At 33.1% G+C, this 18,189-nt stretch overlaps 1 protein-coding gene across 2 annotated transcripts in view; it reads left to right on the top strand.

The window, feature by feature from the left end:
- Positions 1-18,189, top strand: part of HSPA4L (heat shock protein family A (Hsp70) member 4 like) — a 50,157-nt gene that overhangs the window by 18,558 nt on the left and 13,410 nt on the right. For both annotated transcript variants that reach the window (XM_068989836.1, XM_068989835.1), the window contains 12 exons: positions 179-278; positions 602-735; positions 2,460-2,704; positions 2,845-2,921; positions 3,570-3,721; positions 4,537-4,643; positions 6,799-6,932; positions 8,719-8,918; positions 13,059-13,157; positions 14,826-14,963; positions 17,031-17,156; positions 17,453-17,560. In XM_068989836.1, the coding sequence (XP_068845937.1) occupies positions 179-278; positions 602-735; positions 2,460-2,704; positions 2,845-2,921; positions 3,570-3,721; positions 4,537-4,643; positions 6,799-6,932; positions 8,719-8,918; positions 13,059-13,157; positions 14,826-14,963; positions 17,031-17,156; positions 17,453-17,560 (1,620 nt within the window). The remainder of the gene's footprint in view (positions 1-178; positions 279-601; positions 736-2,459; positions 2,705-2,844; positions 2,922-3,569; positions 3,722-4,536; positions 4,644-6,798; positions 6,933-8,718; positions 8,919-13,058; positions 13,158-14,825; positions 14,964-17,030; positions 17,157-17,452; positions 17,561-18,189) is intronic.

Raw genomic sequence — 18,189 nt, 5'->3', positions numbered from 1 at the left:
CTAAGCACAACCTAAAAAAAAAAAAAAAACAGTATTTTTTCTCATTTATTTAATTAGAACACCATTTATTACTTTACGTAAGTTTTGGTGTAATTATTTTCATTTTCAGTTGGTGAAATGTTTAAGTAAAATGTATTACAGTGAACTAATACACTTGATTATTGTTTCACAATACCAGATTCCTAGCTTTTTCACTGATGCTGAGAGAAGATCTGTGATGGCTGCAGCCCAGGTTGCAGGTTTAAATTGTTTAAGGTTAATGAATGAAACTACTGCAGGTGAGCAGTTTGCAATTTGAAAATCACTGTCATTAAAATATTATAGTTTTTTTCTAATTCGTACAAGGCATTTATTTTTAATAATTCTGTTATGTCCTGATATCTTATAAGCTTATCATTTTGGAGTACAGCATTTTGGCAGAGATTAAACATGTCTTACATTGACTCAAGTCATTAACATTATAGAGTAGAAAAAATAAAACATTAACCAAATTGTGAAAAGTTAGTTTACTTTGAAGCTAACTAAAAGGTAGTATCAACATGACTTATTTATTGTTTTCCAAGCGATTGCTTTGCTAATCTCATTCTTTGTTCTTGCATAGTTGCACTAGCATATGGAATTTATAAACAGGATCTTCCTCCATTAGATGAGAAACCAAGAAATGTAATATTTATTGATATGGGACATTCTGCCTATCAGGTCTCGGTTTGTGCTTTTAACAAAGGAAAACTTAAAGTAAGTAAATAAATGATTTGCTATATTTAATTCTAATGGTTAAGAGCATATTAGAGTAAATGGAGAACTGTAATGCATGGGTTTAAACCCTGGTTCTGCCACTTAAAAACTATGACCTTGAGCAGATTATGTAACCTCCCCAAATCTCAGGCTCCTCACCTGAGGATATTATCAGTATCTCATAGAATTTTTGAGGATGAAATGAAATAAAGTTTATAAGATGCTTGGAATACCACATTGTAGTTATTATGTGTTAGCTATTTTTTATTAGTGTTGAGGTGTTTGTCACCTATCAGCGAGCATAAATTACGTATTTATAAATGTACATAGGAAACATCTTCTAAAATGATTACCATTGTCTTTAGAAACCTTTCTATCCAAGAATCCCAATCAAAATTTTCTATAATGTGGTGTTATTTACCTCTCCGTGCTTATCTTTTTATAGCCTTTGGTTTTATATTCATTTTTACATTAATTATCTTACCCAGACTTACACACACTCTCTGTCCCTGTTACACACATGTATAGAATTTGCTCAGAAGATTAAATGCTTTGGGTTACCCAGAACCTTTTAGAGCCTTTTGTGTTGAAGTTTATATTACTATATTAACATCCTTGTAATCATAAAATTAAAGGGAAATTACTCATAGTGAATATAGGAGTCTGTTCGTTGATTCTCCGTGTTAATCTGTGGGATAACATCCCCCTCAGACTATGTTCACATCCAACTGTGATGTTTACCACTATTCCACCACCCATCCTTATGAAAAAGGCTGAAACACACCAACGTGGAACTCTACTTTCTGGCAATGACTATTATAACTAGTTATTTTTACCCTCTGCCACAGGGAGATAGACTAGATGTCTTGGTTCTATGGTTTCAAGAGCTATATCATTGAAGTGTGTGACTTTTCTGCTCCTTTTCTATTAGACTGCTTAGTTGAGGCCAGTTGTTCAACAAGCTTATTAAATTCTTGTCTCTCCTCTTCATTTTTTTTTTTAAATTTTCTTTTATGGTTCCTTACATGCTCTTTTGTTCCTTCTATATGTTTATAAAAATAGTCTGGCTTTTTAGGGGAGTGCGGGCAGTAATTCTTGATTTGTAAATTTGTAAAACATTTTTCTAGAACTTTTTTAAAAGCACTTTTTATTTTGTATTTGTACTGGAGTATAGCCAATTAACAGTGTTGTGATAGTTTTGGGTGAACACTGAAGGGACTCATCCATACATAAACATTTATCATTTCTCCCTCAAACTCCCCTCCCATCCAGGCCACCACATAACAAACAGTGAGCAGAGTTCCATGTTTGATCAATTAAAATATTTTATATTTAATCTTTGGATTGGCTCCTCTTGGCTGTTTTGTGTTTGGTTACATACTTAGGACTCTTTCTTTGCTCTCTTAAACTTGGTTTTTGGCCCATCTGTTCAATGCTGTTGTAGAACCAAAGGATGTGAGATAATGAACTTTTAGTTGCTGCAACTCAACTTTTCAGAATTAAAGTTACTCTCTCACATAGGTATATAGGTCTATAAAGTAGATAATTCTGAATGGATAAATATGTTGGCTAAATATGATAATATAAGTGATTCCAAATTTGGCACACCTTTGATTTTTGACAAGTTCTTTGGTTTTAAGTTTAAAAGGTTTTTTCAGGGAGGTTTAGTTTTAGAAAGCATGTCATATTTCTGAAACTTCAGTTCTGGTTTTTCAATTAAACAGGTCTTGGCTACTACCTTTGATCCATATTTGGGTGGCAGGAACTTTGATGAGGTTTTAGTAGACTACTTCTGTGAAGAGTTCAAGACAAAATATAAGATAAATGTGAAAGAAAACTCTCGGGCCTTGTTGCGTTTATATCAGGAATGTGAAAAACTAAAGAAGCTAATGAGTGCAAATGCATCAGATCTTCCACTGAACATTGAGTGTTTCATGAATGACCTTGATGTTTCTAGTAAAATGAACAGGTACCATGTATGTTTTCAATTGAAAAGTATTTCCTCATTTTATGTTTGGATCGTGTCTAATTTTTTTCATTCTGTTATTTCAGAAGATATGCTCAGTTTTTATACCTCCAAATAATGACTTCTGTTTCATTTTCCCATAGGGCTCAATTTGAACAATTATGTGCTTCCCTCTTAGCCAGAGTTGAACCACCGTTAAAAGCAGTAATGGAACAAGCTAGTAAGTGAAAGTTCCTGAACTAACCATCAAAACTGTACCATGGTGTTACTTTAATGGGGTGGAAATTTGTAAAAGCAATAAGAAAGTCATGTGTTGTTTTTTTTTTAAGATTAGTATTTCTTATTTTAGAGAAGGAGTTTGTAACTCATTCTTTATTCATAAGACAAGGGCCACTAGACATCAGAGTTTATGAGAACTCATCCTGGCCCATACTGTTTACATCATAAAACTAATGCTTGTTATATTTGAAGGTATTTTTATAAGTAAGTTTTTAAAGATTGATCAGACGTAGAACTGAGCACATGACTGCTTTTTGTTAAGGTTTTTCATGACCAATTAAAAACTAGTTCCTATGGGAATTTGTGAGGTAGAAGTTAGAAAAAATGAAGGACTCTGAACAGTTTCTTTAAGTCCATGAAGTGCTTGTCTGTTTATGGTCACTTCATCATCTGGACCAAGTACAGTGCCTGGTGTGTAGATAATATCTATTAAATTTTGCTTTTTTCCAAATTTTTTTTTATTTTCTTTTTGTTCTACCTTGTTTTGAGTAAATTAAAAAATTCATTTTTTTAAAAAAAGTACTTTCCAGAGTCTACTGTTCACTTTTTATAAAGACTGTCTTAATTTTTGAAACATTTTGTTTTCCAGACTTACAACGTGAAGACATAAGTAGTATAGAAATTGTAGGGGGAGCAACACGAATTCCTGCTGTGAAAGAGCAAATCACTAAATTCTTTCTTAAAGACATAAGTACCACATTAAATGCTGATGAAGCTGTTGCAAGAGGATGTGCATTACAGGTATGATAATTAGTCTTTAAAAATTTTAGAATGTATATTTTGCCAAATATGGTGATAGGCCTCAAAGAACTTTTTAATTTATTATCTGGTCCAACCACTCAACAATAAGCTAAAGTGGTGTTGGAGAAAACTCTTGAGAGTCCCTTGGACTGCAAGGAGATCCAACCAGTCCATTCTAAAGGAGATCAGTCCTGGGTGTTCATTGGAAGGACTGATGCTAAAGCTGAAACTCCAATACTTTGGCCACCTGATGTGAAGAGTTGACTCATTGGAAAAGACTCTGATGCTGGGAGGGATTAGGGGCAGGAGGAGAAGGGGACAACAGAGGATGAGATGGCTGGATGGCATCACCGACTCAATGGACATGAGTTTGAGTAAACTCGGGGAGTTGGTGATGGACAGGGAGGTCTGCCGTGCTGCAATTCATGGAGTTGCAAAGAGCTGGACACAACTGAACAACTGAACTGAAATTGAAATTATTGCTGATAAATAAAGGTTATGTCTATCCCATTTGTTTTTAAGCTATCATAGGACTATATGTCATTAACTACACTGAAAGACATTTATTTTATGAATTCTTATGATTATTCCCATTTAAAATTACTTTTTTGAGATTAAAAAATATTTTACATAAATTTTTGTAAAGTCACAGGAAGAGTGCTCTGACACTTTAAAATTTTACATAGTTATTACCAAAAACCCAGAAAATTTTTAAATGGAACAGTTTTATTATAACAACTTTGTTAAGCAGTCATGGTAACATGGGGTATGTTTGGTGTTTTTTGATTTAAATATGGTATCCATCTTATTTTCAGTGTGCAATTCTCTCACCAGCATTTAAAGTGCGTGAATTTTCCATAACAGACATTGTTCCCTATTCAATCACATTAAGATGGAAGACCTCTTTTGAAGATGGAACTGGGTAAGTTACTTTTAAAGCCTTGGTTAGAGCTTATCAAAATAAGAAATTGAACCTACTTTTCTAAATTAGAGGAATTTATACTCCTTAAACTTGTCAAACACTTTAGAATAGTATTTTAGAAACAAGGATAATATAAAAACATGATATATCTGTAAACCATGAAGGGCATATTTTTAGTTAATATTTTATTATAAAAGTAAAACATTCCCAGTTTCAAATATAAATCACAGTATAGAAATATAAAAACTTAAAAAAATACCTGTATTTGCTATACTCCAACTCTCTTAGCCCATTTTATTGAGATAACTCTTGTTAACAACTGGGTATATATTTATCCTCCTGGAGGAGGAAATGGTAACCCACTCTAGTATTCTTGCTTGGAAAATTCCGTGGATAGAGCAGCCTGGCAGGCTGCAGTCCATAGGGTCACAAAGAGTTGGACATGACTGAGCACACACACATCGATCTATCCAGTCATTTTCTTTCAATATCCAAATAAAAACATGTACTGTTAAAATATTTACATGATCATGTGTATATATCCATAAAAATTGCGTTTTCAAATATATATCACCTTTCCATATCAACAGACAGTAACTTTTCAGACAATTGTAGGTGCCATAATTTAACCAGTATATTGTAAAGTTATGTTTTTCCTGTTTTAAGCAAGTGCTATTAGGACTATCCTTGTACATATCTCCTTGTTTGGTTGTGTTTGATATATCTAAGGTAACTATGTAGGACTGAAATTGAGCCAGAGGGTTATGAACATTATTTTAACTTAATACTGCCAAATTATCCACTAAAAAGAATATACCAAGCTATATTCCTAATAACATTGTATGAGATAATATACTTCAGCTCATTTTCTCCTGTATATTTAAATGTAACATTCTAATAGTAAAGACAATTAGCACTTTGTTATTTTCATTTCTGTTATAAGCTAGTCTTTTTGTGCTTTGACATTAGCATTTCCTTTTCCATAAACTGCACAGCATTTAAACTGTTTACTTTCCTTCCAAAATAAAAATCTGTATTTGATACTATATTTGACTTTTAGATGTATAGTTTGTACAATAAAGTAAACCTGTATTTAAGTTTTGAAGTTGCTTTTAAGATTTTGTTCTGTGTTCTACACATCCCCTAGAAGTTGACATTTTTGTGCAAATTTCAAAAATATGGATTATCAACCTAATTGGAAGGTTTTTCAGGACATGTGTTAATGTCAGCTTTGAGGCAAGAAATATTTTTTTTAAAAGTTAATTTCAGTTAAGTGTATAAGTGATCCAAAAAAATTTATAAGAAAACACATTGGAAGTTTAAATATATTCTAGTGACTACAATAAGAAAGTAGAAGGTAGTTGTAGGATAGAGGAAAAGATCCATAAAAGTGACATTTTCAAACCATGCTTAATTAATAGGATGATAGAATTGCTTTTGTAGCTTTTAAAGCTTCCTATAAGAGAAAATACTATAAAGGACATTGTACATCAACTGAAAAACTTGGAGTTTGGTTTATAGATTTAAGTATTAAAGTTTATAAAGTAGATAGCTGTACTATGGTTATATTAGAGAATGTCCCTGTTAGGAAGAATGCCTTTAAAAATTTTGGGGTAAAGAGCCATCATGTATGTAACATCCACAGCTTGTTCAGAAAAAAAATGTACACATACAACAGTGTGTATGTGTACTCAGAATGATGAAATAAATGGGTTAAAACAGTAACAAATTTAGGTAAAATATATACAGGTGTTCCTTATCCTTGTTTTATTTTGCACCTTTCTATGAGTTTGAAATTATTTCCAATTAAAAGTATTTTTAAGGGAGCTAGAATAAAAAGGGTTACATATGATAAGTGTTTTGGAAACTAATCAACAGAATTTGGTCCTCAGATGTGAACAACAACAAAAATCCCTATAAATTGGCCTTAAAATATACCTCCTCTCAGGTGATTTTTCCCATTTTAATAGGAGAGAATTATTTTGAACCTGTCAAAATTCATTGTATGTTTATTTATAGCAAAACCAATAATTCTTTTTCTTAAGATTTGTGTAGAGGTATTTAAAATTGCTGCTTATGAATTAAAAACGAGATGGATTCTGTGATTAGGTTCACAGGAAGCTCTCTGTTTAACTGTTTCCCCACTCCATTTCAGGGAATGCGAAGTATTCTGTAAGAACCATCCTGCCCCATTCTCAAAAGTCATTACTTTCCACAAGAAAGAACCATTTGAACTAGAAGCATTTTATACTAATTTACATGAAGTGCCTTATCCAGATCCAAGAATTGGTAAGAAAACTCCCAATTTTTTTTTTCATAAAATTTAGCCTCTTACAGTATTTGAATCAAGGAAACAAATTAACATTTCAGCTAACCCAGCACTGGATTTTTAAACAAAGATAGTCATACTTTTTTCTAAACATGCACTTTTTGGTGCTTAGAGTTTTATTTCTGGATAACAACAGGTTTGAATATTTTTAACATCTATATTTAAAATGTTCTGTAATTGGCTTGAGAGGCTGGATGAGAGTTATTTTTTAATGAAAATACTAAACTTGAATATGTAGTCAGTGCTGTCAGACTGACTACATATTGTGACTTTAAACTCCTGTTCAACACACTGGCAACAACTAGAATGAGTATTACTGGTTCGACCCATGGGCAACAGATAGAATGAGTGTTACTAGATTAATATGAAAGTGGAACTAGGAGACTAATATCCATTTCAGCCGAGTTATCTTTTTAGAAGATACCAAAAGAAGTATGATTTGTATCATTTTAAAGAATATAAAATGTTCTGTATTTGCTACTTTTATTGATAGATTAAAATGAGGACAGTATTAATATTTCAAGTACATTATTTAAAACAGTAGAAGTAACTATTGAAAATGGTTTTAGTTTTCTAGGCCTTCTGTAACAAAGCACCACAAACTAGATATTTCAACAATAGAAATGTACTGTCTCACAGTTCTGGAGGCTGGAACATTCAAAATTAAGGTGGTGGTGGGATCAGTTCCTTCTGTGGGCTCTGAGGGAAGGATCCATTCCTGGCATTTGTCTTTGGTTCATAGACGGCCATCATCGTGTTCATGTGTCCTTCTCCTCTTGTGTGTATCCATCTCCAAATAAGGACAGCAAGTCATTGAATTAGAGCCCACCCAATAACTTCACTCTAACTTGATTACTTTGTAAAGACCCTGTCTCCAAATAAGGTCACCTCCTGAGGTTACTGGAGAGTAGGCCTTCAACATATGCATTGGGGCAAGAGGGAAGGTCACAATTCAACTTCTAAAAACCAGAATTTTATATACAACTTTTCTGCCTAGTAGTCTCTCTCTACCATGGATAACATTATATATTTGAGATTTTTTTCTAAAAAATAAAATACCAGATTTCATTTTTTCTTACTGGGATCTCCCCAGAGCAGGTATCAAACCCATGTTGTCTGCATTGACAGGTGGATTCTTTACCACTGAACCACCAAAGAAGCCCTAAAACACCAGGTTTCTTAAACTGAAAAAATTAATGTAAACCAGGTAGTAGTGACTATATAGCTTAGCAGTTTTGCTGTAGGCAAGTTCCAGGAAAAGAAAGTTTAAATTGCTTTGTGAATTACCAAGATGATAATGATTTACACAGTTTATAACAAACAGGTAATATATATTTGGTTTTAAAGTTCAGAAATTGAATTTTGCTATTTTGGTTTTAGTGTGGCAGTATTGTAAAACCTAAAAGTGATATTGCCTTCAGTCAGATTGTCCTTGATTAAGATCCCTAACTCTTTTTCCTGTCACTGATGACTTGGGGCAGGTTGTTTAACCTTTTGAGTCTTTTTTTTTTTTTTTTTTGAAGGACAATTGCTTTACATCCTTTTGAGTTTTTATTTATACCAGGTTTATTATATTAAAAAAAGGTGATTGGGGGAAATGCATGCCCCACAATAATTAGAATATGATGATAATTTTAAGATTTTTTGTTTGCCAACATCTGAAAATGATAGTAAAATTATTGAATGAATGAATTGAATGAGTTAATCTGAGGCCTATGTTCTGATCAAAGTTCTTTTTTCCTTAAGGGAACTTTACTATTCAGAATGTTTTCCCACAATCTGATGGTGATAGTTCCAAAGTTAAGGTTAAAGTTCGTATTAACATCCATGGAATCTTCAGTGTGGCTAGTGCATCTGTAATTGAGAAGCAAAATATAGAAGGGGATCACAGTGATGTTCCTATGGAGACAGAAACTTCGTTTAAGAATGAAAGCAAAGATGAGGTGGTATGTAGAAATTATATTTTTAAAAGGCTCCTCTAATAATATATACAGTGTCTTAATTATAACTCTGTGTGTGTGTGTGTGTTCAGTCGCTCAGTTGTGTCTGAACAGAAAATGTACTGTACATTCAGTAACATTACAATAGATTCTTGATAGTGTCTTTACGAAAGAGTTAATGTGACTCTAATGTTACGTTGGCTTAGTGTCAGTGAAAGAATCTTAAGAGAGAGTGATTGTATTCCACTACATAAAGTTTTCTTCTTTTTATGTGTAGTATTTGTAAGTTATTTTAAAGACTTTGGTTGGATTTTTTTCAAACCATAATTGGAAGTCTGCCCTGGATTTTTCATATATTTGTGCATGTTAAGAGTGGATTTTAACATTTTAAATTTCAGGACAGTTTCTCCTATTTTTAAAAGTTGTCTTTTTGTCTGCTTTTACTAAAAATTACTGTAAAATCTTTTCTTTCAGAATTCTACCACTACTTCATTTAAGAACCGTGGCATTTTCTTTCATTTTTCTTCATACGTATTATTTTCCTGTTACATCCATCCTTCCTTGAATTAAGGAGAAGAAAATACTGTCCCAATATGTTAGTAAGGATAGTCAATTTTCATAAATAAATGTAAGAATAATAGGTTGAAAAGTTAATTCTCTTAATTATGGTTTACAACAACTGTGGTAGATGTGTAAATTTAATCCATTAAGATTTAGTTTTACTAAAATTGAAAGCATTCTGTATGCTTTTTGGAATAAGTTCTTTTACAGCTGTTTAACTTCTTCACCTCTTTTTCTAAAAAGTCTCTGGGTAGTGTTTTAGACCTTGAGTTTTCTCTGTGTAGTGTTAGTGAATCCTGGGCACTAAAAACAAGGAGATTGTGGCACCCATTTTCTACCTCTTGCATTTCTTATATGCTGCTTCTGTTTGTATGTGGGCTTGAAATCCAGTTAGCCAGCCCTTTAGGATGACTTCTGAATGTGTACTTAAACAACTCACTTTTGCATAAAATGCATGAATTTATAGCATCTGCATTGGGCCCTCAGAGATTGATTTGCTTACAAGAGTGTTTTTGGCTTACTAGAGAATATTTCCAGGTACTTGGTGTTCCATATAAGGTATTTCTTCCAGTTGAGTGAGATGTTCCTGAGCATATCTTCTGTAACTTATATAATCAAGGGACAAAAAAAGGTTACTGACATTGTAGGTCATATAGTTAGCATTGTTGGAGAGCACATTCACATATATCATCTCCTTTTAAATCTCTACCTTAGCCGATATAACCCATGTTGAATAAATGGTAGTTTATTTCCTTATTCTTGTTTTCTACTGTGTAGAAAACATCTTGTGTACTGTCTTGCTTAGTGGTTCTCTCTAGGGCTTTTTTCTTTAATTCTGTATCCAGAAGTTTAAAAGCTTAAGGTTTAAATACTATTATTAAGCAGTCTCTCCCTTCCCCTCTCCAAAAATGTGAGTAAATTCGAAGTAGACCCAGGAAGCTAATTTTTTAAGCTTTAGAGGAGAACGTAAGAGGACAGTAAGATCGTTTTTACTGTTCCCTTGTTGCTGACATTGCTGGCAGATGAAACCTAGGTATGTATAAGTGAGCAGCAGTGGTTGTTTTTGTTTTTTTTTCTTTGCAGGCAAGTTAGTTTATGAGACATTATTTTATGGGCCTCATTTTTTTTTTCATTAAAAATTAAGATATCTTCAATTTTCCTGAAAAACCATAGCATAGATTGCCAGCTTTTCTTCAGAGAAGTAAAAAGATGCCTCAGAAAATGAACACTTCTAGGTATTTATTACTATCTGGACATATTAGGAAGGTATCATAACTTAGGCTTCATTACACAGTGAAGGATCAAAGAGACTATCATACCATAATTTAACTGTTCCTCAACTGTTGACCATTTAGGTTATCTTTTTATCTATTTTTTAATTCAAAATGTCTGATTACTTATATGTACCAGGTACTTTTCTAGGCACTGAAGATACAGTGGAAAGCAGGAAAAAAAGGTCTGTCACTTACATTCTAATGGAAAAGGACAGGCAAGAAGCAACAGGATATCATATAAATATAAAGGAAATTAATAGGAGGAGATGCATAGTCTAAATTAAGTAATGAGGACAGCCACCTGTGAGAAGGGAAGAGAAAAGCTAGTGCGAAAGGTGAAAAGGCAGAGTAAGGAGCAAGGTGCAGGTAGGCGTCCAGACAAAGGGAATAACAAGTACAAAGGCCCTGAGGGGAGGATACCTTTTTTGTTACAAAGGTAGCTGATAATAAGATATAGAAAAGGGGAGAGTGACAAGAAAAAGAGATTGAGAAGGTAGATCACGGGACAGATTAGATAATAATTCTGGATTTTATTTTTAAGTGCTTTTTATTTATTTGGCAAATAACTAGAAGTACCTAAATTTTGTGTTTAGATATAGCAGTGAATAGAAAAACAGTCTCAACCCTCATGAAGCTTAAAATCAGAGAAGCCAAGTCTAGAGGCACTTTTATTAACTTTCGCACTAGGCATAATATTCCTATGAACCTTCCTAAAAGTATTTTAAAAGATTACCAAATTACTCTCAGATCAACTGTTAAAATGTACAAGTCCCCCCTTATTAATATACCTGAAATTGGGATGGATCATGCAAACAATATTTTACATTCACTGTTGCCTATGGCAATAATCATGAAAAGTTCTCATCATCTGTACATGTATGAACTTGATTATTACTCCTCATGGCATGAGTTGGCAGTTGCAACCCTTTGACATTAAATTGTATAAGGACCATTCAAGAAAGGAATATTAGTCTTGGTTGTTGTCTGAAAATAATCTACTGATTCCTTCTGGTGAAATACAGAAAAAAAAAATCATAAAATTTGTAGAATAGGTATCAGTGGCTTATAAGAAAACTTAGAGATGATACCGAAGCAATTTTTAAACAAATGGCTGGGCTACTAATGCTCTTGATAGCACAAAGGACAAATATGTATACAACAATTCAGACATCATTAACTGAATTATGTGATTTAGATGGGTTGGGTTATGCATGTGAAAAAGATTTAGAAATACCTTACCCATATTGATTGATTGATTTTTTTCTTTAGAGATAGGAATATATATAAGTATTAAATTTAAAATGCCACCTGATAAAAGTATTTCGGCCTTAGCTAGCAACATTGTTTTCTTAGTATTACATGAAATAGTTAATAATGTATCTGTTGTCTCTATATTACCCCAGCTGGGCACTATAACACTTTTTTCACCTCTTCTCCATCATAAGGTTGGGAAAATTACAGAGTTGGAAGGTGGTAGGGCAGGGAGCAGTGGGGATGGAATTTCAGTTCTTGACTTAACAAAGAACACTGCTATAAGTTGTCGTCTAACATGTTTTTCTCCTTGGCACAAATAAGCATTAAGCAAGATAACCTTATGGACATTATATGTAATAATGCTTAACTCCATGTATATCTGAACACCTAAATTATCCCAATTGCTCAGTGCCAAACTTCCTTCCTTGTAGGAGGATAGTGGTGGATAAGATTAAGGAAGACCAGAAAAACCTAATACTTGTGATTTTTTGCCAAGTTGGGAGTCCATTTTGGCAGTCTTATGGCTTGGAAATTTGTCTTTTAGATTTAAAAAGAAAAAAGTAAAAGTTTACATTTGATAATTCAGAGACATCTACTTTGACAGTTTTTATGTATTTGAGTATTTTCCTAGATTTTAAAAATACAATTGAATTTATGTGTAATACATAAATTTTGTATCTTTTTCAGTTTATTTTCCCACATTAAGGTCTTTATGAACATTTTTTGTGTCAAGTTTAACATTGTGTTTTTTTTGTGTCAATCTTGGTTTGTGAATTTGACTTAAGAACAATTTTCCATTTATTTGCAGTTATTTGGACACAGGTGAAAAACAAGATTTATTCACATAGCATCAAATAGATCTTTTCATTTTACTTACTGTCAACCTGAGTATTTATATTAATAGTTACTCCCATGTCAGAAACAGTGAGCTTCTACTTTATTATCTTCACACATGTGAAAACAGGCTTGAACTCTTAAGATGCTGTTCATTACCAAAAACAGAAAAAAGAAAGAAAAAGAGACTAGAGATATTGTCAGTTACTCATTTTCTTTGCAGGATAAAATGCAGGTTGACCAAGAAGAAGGAGGTCATCAAAAATGTCATGCTGAACACACTCCAGAGGAGGAAATTGACCAAACAGGAACCAAAACAAAGGTTTGTTCCACTATTACTGTGCTTAATTGCTCAGTCGTGTCTGACTCTGCAACCCCATGGATAGTAGCTTGCCAGGCTCCTCTGTCCATGGGATTTTCTAGGCAAGAACACGGGAGTGGGTTGCCAATTCCTTCTCGGGATCTTCCCGACCCAGGGGTTGAACCCGGGTCTCCTGCATTGCAAGCAGATTCTTTACCATCTGAGCCACTAGGGAAACCAGTATACTATTATTGTGGCTGTGTCTTTTTATGTCTTTTCAATAACTTTTTTTCTTATTAAAAATCATATAATCTCAGAAAATAGAAACTAGAATAGGACAAATGAAGAAAACTTAAATTAGCAATAATGCAGCACCTCAGAATTAACCACTCTGTGGTGCATGCTGCATATCATAAAGCATTCTTAGTGCAAAAATTATATTTTTGGAAGTAAAGTTTTAAAGGATAAATGGCTATTATTAAGAGTCATTATTTTACTGAGAAAATGAGTGCTGATAAAAGAGACGGGAGAAATAAACTGCACCAACCAACCAGAAGAATATGGCTGGCTACAGCTCTACACTATCATCTTTGACAGATTTTTCTAACCCGAACAGAATTTAATCTGGATGGTTTGTATAGATTTTTTTCCTAAGGCTGTAAAGACTCGATTTTAAATCTTAGTTTCTCAAGTAATATACAACTTGAAACCTATTTTTCTAAATTTTTTATTTTATTCAATGTTTTGTCTTTATTCAACAGCTCTATTGAGACATAATTTACATATCATGCAGTTCTCCCATTTAAGAGTGCAATTCAAAGGTTTTTAATGTACTCAGTTATGTAGTCATTATCACAGTTGTACAACATTTTCGTCACTCCAAAAAGAAACCCCACCCATTAGCAGTAACTCTTTATTTCCCCTAAAACCCTCCCCCGCCAGCCCTAGTCAGCCACTAATATTTTTGAATTATAGACTTGCCTGTTCTAGACATTTCATATAAATACAGCAGTACAGTATGTGATTTTTAATGAATGGCTTCTTTTTGCTAAGCATATTTTCAAGGTTTATCCAGGTTGTAGGATATATCAGTACTTCATTCCCTTTTATGGTTGAGTAATATTGTATCATACAGATGGATACCATATTTATTCATTCATCAACTGATGGACACTTGGATTTTTTCTACCTCTTGACTTTTATGAATAATGCTGTTTTGAACAACTATATACAGGTTTTATGTGGATGTGTATTTTCATTTTTCTTGGGCTAATACCCAGGAATGAAATTGCTGGGTCATATGATATCTCTATGTTTACAATTTGAGGAACTGCCTACTTTCCAAAATGGCTGTCATATTTTTCTATCTTGTCAACCATGTATAAGGATTCCAATTTTTCTATATTTTCACCATCTCTTATTTTCCTCTTTTATCTTTGCATTATAAGTCATCCTAGTGGGTAGGAAATGGTATTTCATTGTGGTTTCAGTTTGTTTCCCAGCCCAGGATTCTTTTTATGTAGAAAGATTTGATGTATACAAGAGTGTAAAATACTATCAGTATTAAAATAATATTTTTAAGGTATGGTAGACAGTCGTTTTGATTTTACTTTGTTTCATCAGAAATCAGTCTCTTAAATCTACTTTTAAGCTAGAGAAACTTATACTTCTCTTGCATTTCTTTTGCAGTCTGCTCTCTCAGAGAAACAAGAGCGACTGAACCAGAACATTAAAAAAGGGAAAGTAAAGAGTATTGATCTGCCTATCCAGAGTAGCCTGTGTAGGCAACTGGGCCAAGATCTTCTCAACAGCTATATTGAAAACGAGGTATATAAACCTGAATTGATGTTGAAACCAGTGGTGGTGTATTCTGAAATTTTTGTAGAATAATTATCCCTCAAATTTAGGGAACTAGTCTGTAACTCATAAGAAATTATTAAATAGATTATTGAACTGCTTTATTTTGGACAAAATGCTGAGCTGTATTACTGTCATCTACAGTAGCTTTCACCTTAGTTATATGAAAAACATGGCTTGTCTCCACTACAGAGAATGGCCTTTCCAACACTGATAATTCTTAGCCCTTTTATTGTATCTTAACAGTAGCACACTCAGCAGACATTGTATAGGGAAGTAGTTCCAGCTCCCCTCTTCAAATGTGTGGTCCTTAAAGATTAAGGTTCAATTCAGAATGTCTTACTTCCATTTGATACTTTTTAGAAACTGTTGTCATTCTTGAAATTTTCTTTACATGTTTATGTTTCATTTTACACTCTCTTGAGGAAGTTTGGTTCCTTTACCAATAGTTGTGTAAAAAGTTGTTTTTTGTTTTAATTTACCTTTAGGTGGTAGTTGTCAGTTTCTACAGGCTTGACCAGCAGTTTTCTTTGAAGTGCTGCATATTCTCCAGCTGCTGCACATTATTCTAGGAATTTCCTCAAGAGATTTTGACTTTATAGTGTTCTCTTTCTAGTACCTACCTATGTCACCAATTCATGAATTGTTAAAAGCTACATTTTATGTGAAGCAAGCATTTCTAGAGATCCTGAATAATTCTGAATTTGTATTATTTGAGACTAACTTTCCCAAAGAAATGAATTGTGTGGAAGTGCAGCTATGATAAATTTTGTGTGTGAGATTTTTTCTCAAATTTTTGAAATGCCTCATTTTATTTTTAAAATAATTTTATTGGAGTATAGTTTACAATATTGTGCTAATTGTCTTACTATTTCAAATTTACAAATATCAGTGTACTGTATTATGTTTAAAATATTATGTTTTTGTTAAAGTACAAATATTTATTACAGATTCTTCCTTGGCTTTTGATTTAACAATAATTTTTGCTAACATCTTTAAATACTTTGAAAAAAATAAATAAATACTTTGATACCCTCTTTAATATTCAAACCTGTAAAGTCAAAGTACTATTAGAAATCTGCATTTAAAAGATGAGGAAACTGGCAGAAGTATACTGAATCTCCCAAGTTCAGCAAGTAACCTTTGTTTTGGAGCCCAGTAGTCTGTCTCAAAGCTCAGGATTACAACCACTGTCCTGTATCAATATGTCAATCTTATTTATAGCCATACAAGATATATAGAAGTATGCTCTCTAGGATAAGAAAACTGAGGCTTAGGTTAGGCAATTTTGCTGTAATTTCAAAACTAATAAATGGGAAACCTAGGATTTGAACACTAACATATATTAGTCTATTTTTTTAAAAAAGTTTTTAATTGACAGTCTTTTCCAAAACTTTTTCATCACCCCAAACAGAAACCCTAACCACTAATAACTCACCATTCCTCCCTTCCCTAACCCCCAAGAAACTAATCTACTTCTATCTCTTTGAATTTGTATTAGATAACTCATATAAATGTAATCATACAATATTTATTCTTTGTGTCTGTATTATTTCACTGAGCGTAATGTTTTCAAGGCTCATCAAGTTTGTAACATGTGTCAGAACTTTGTTTTTATAGTAGAATACCATTCCATTTTGTATATATACGTTTTATTTGTCCATTCACATGTTAAAGGACAAATGAGTTGTTTCCACCTTTTGGTTATTGTAAATAATGCTGCAGTGAACATTGGGTGACAACTGAGTTCCTGCTTTCAGTTCTTTATTATATGTCTAGGAGTGAAACTGCTGGGTCACATTGTAATCCTTTGTTTAGCTTCTTTAGGAGCCACCAGAGTTTTCCCTAAGAGGGACATTATTGTACATTCCCAACAGCAATGTACAAGGGGTTCAAATTCTACAAATAATCACCAACACTTAATTTCCATTTCTTGATTATACTCATCCTAGTAGGTGTGAAGTGATATTTCATTATAGTTTTGGTTTTTATTTCCCTAGTGTTTTCATGACAACTAATGTAAAACTTTTTGAATAGGGGAAGATGATAATGCAGGATAAGTTAGAGAAAGAAAGAAATGATGCGAAGAATGCTGTTGAAGAATATGTATACGATTTTAGAGACAAGCTTGGCACTATCTATGAAAAATTCATCACTCAAGAAGTAAGTCTAAGTTTTGTAGTTTTTTATTAGACTTATTTAAATGTTTGCTTGAGCATGCTAATATAAATATATAAATAAATGTTGCAAATGTGTTTTTGTTGTCAATCTTTTGAGCACATTTAGGAATGGTTCTTAGTTATTTTTCCAAATTTCAGAAGTCTAGTGAAAACATGTTTATAAATAAGAAACCAGAAAAAAATTAATTTTTTGTGTTTGAAAAACATTTAGTCCTTGCTTGATGACTTTTATTCCTAAGGAGAGTATTTTCAGTCAGTATCTCTTAACTATATAACTAGGACTTGAATAAACTGTCTGCGATATTGGAGGACACAGAAAATTGGCTTTATGAAGAAGGAGAGGACCAACCTAAACAAGTATATATGGATAAGCTTCAAGAATTAAAGGTAAACTTTTAAAAGTCCATATTAGTGTTGAACAGGACATTAAATTGTCCTAAAAATTATGGTGTAAGAACACAGTATATGTGTTTAATTAATACAGAAGAAATTTCTAAGACAGATATGTGTAACAGGAAATGCTCTCTCTTCATTTAGGAGGTGTGGATTGCTACATGATAATTCAAATTAAATAATGCATAATCATTCTTGTCTATTATGATACTCAGATATGAAAATTTAGCAGATGTTCAGTTCAGTCGCTCAGTCATGTCCCACTCTTTGCAACCCCGTGGACTGCAGCACACGAGGCTTCCCTGTCCATCACCAACTCCCGGAGCATGATCAAACTCATGTCTGTCAAGTCAGTGATGCCATCCAACTATCTCATGTCATCCCCTTCTCTTCCTGCCTTCAATCTTTCCTGGCATCAGGGTCTTTTCAAATGAGTCAGCTCTTCGCATCAGATGGCAAAAGTATTGGAGTTTCTGTTTCAACATCAGTCCTTCCGATGAATATTCAGGATATTGACTGGTTTGATCTCCTTGCAGACCAAGGGACTCTCAAGAGTCTTCTCCAACACCACAGTTCAAAAGCATCAATTCTTCAGTGCTCAGCTTTCTTTATGGTCCAACTCT

Source organism: Capricornis sumatraensis, chromosome 17 (assembly GCF_032405125.1).
Source record: "Capricornis sumatraensis isolate serow.1 chromosome 17, serow.2, whole genome shotgun sequence".
Lineage (NCBI taxonomy): Eukaryota > Metazoa > Chordata > Mammalia > Artiodactyla > Bovidae > Capricornis > Capricornis sumatraensis.
This window is presented reverse-complemented; position numbering and strand designations above follow the sequence as displayed.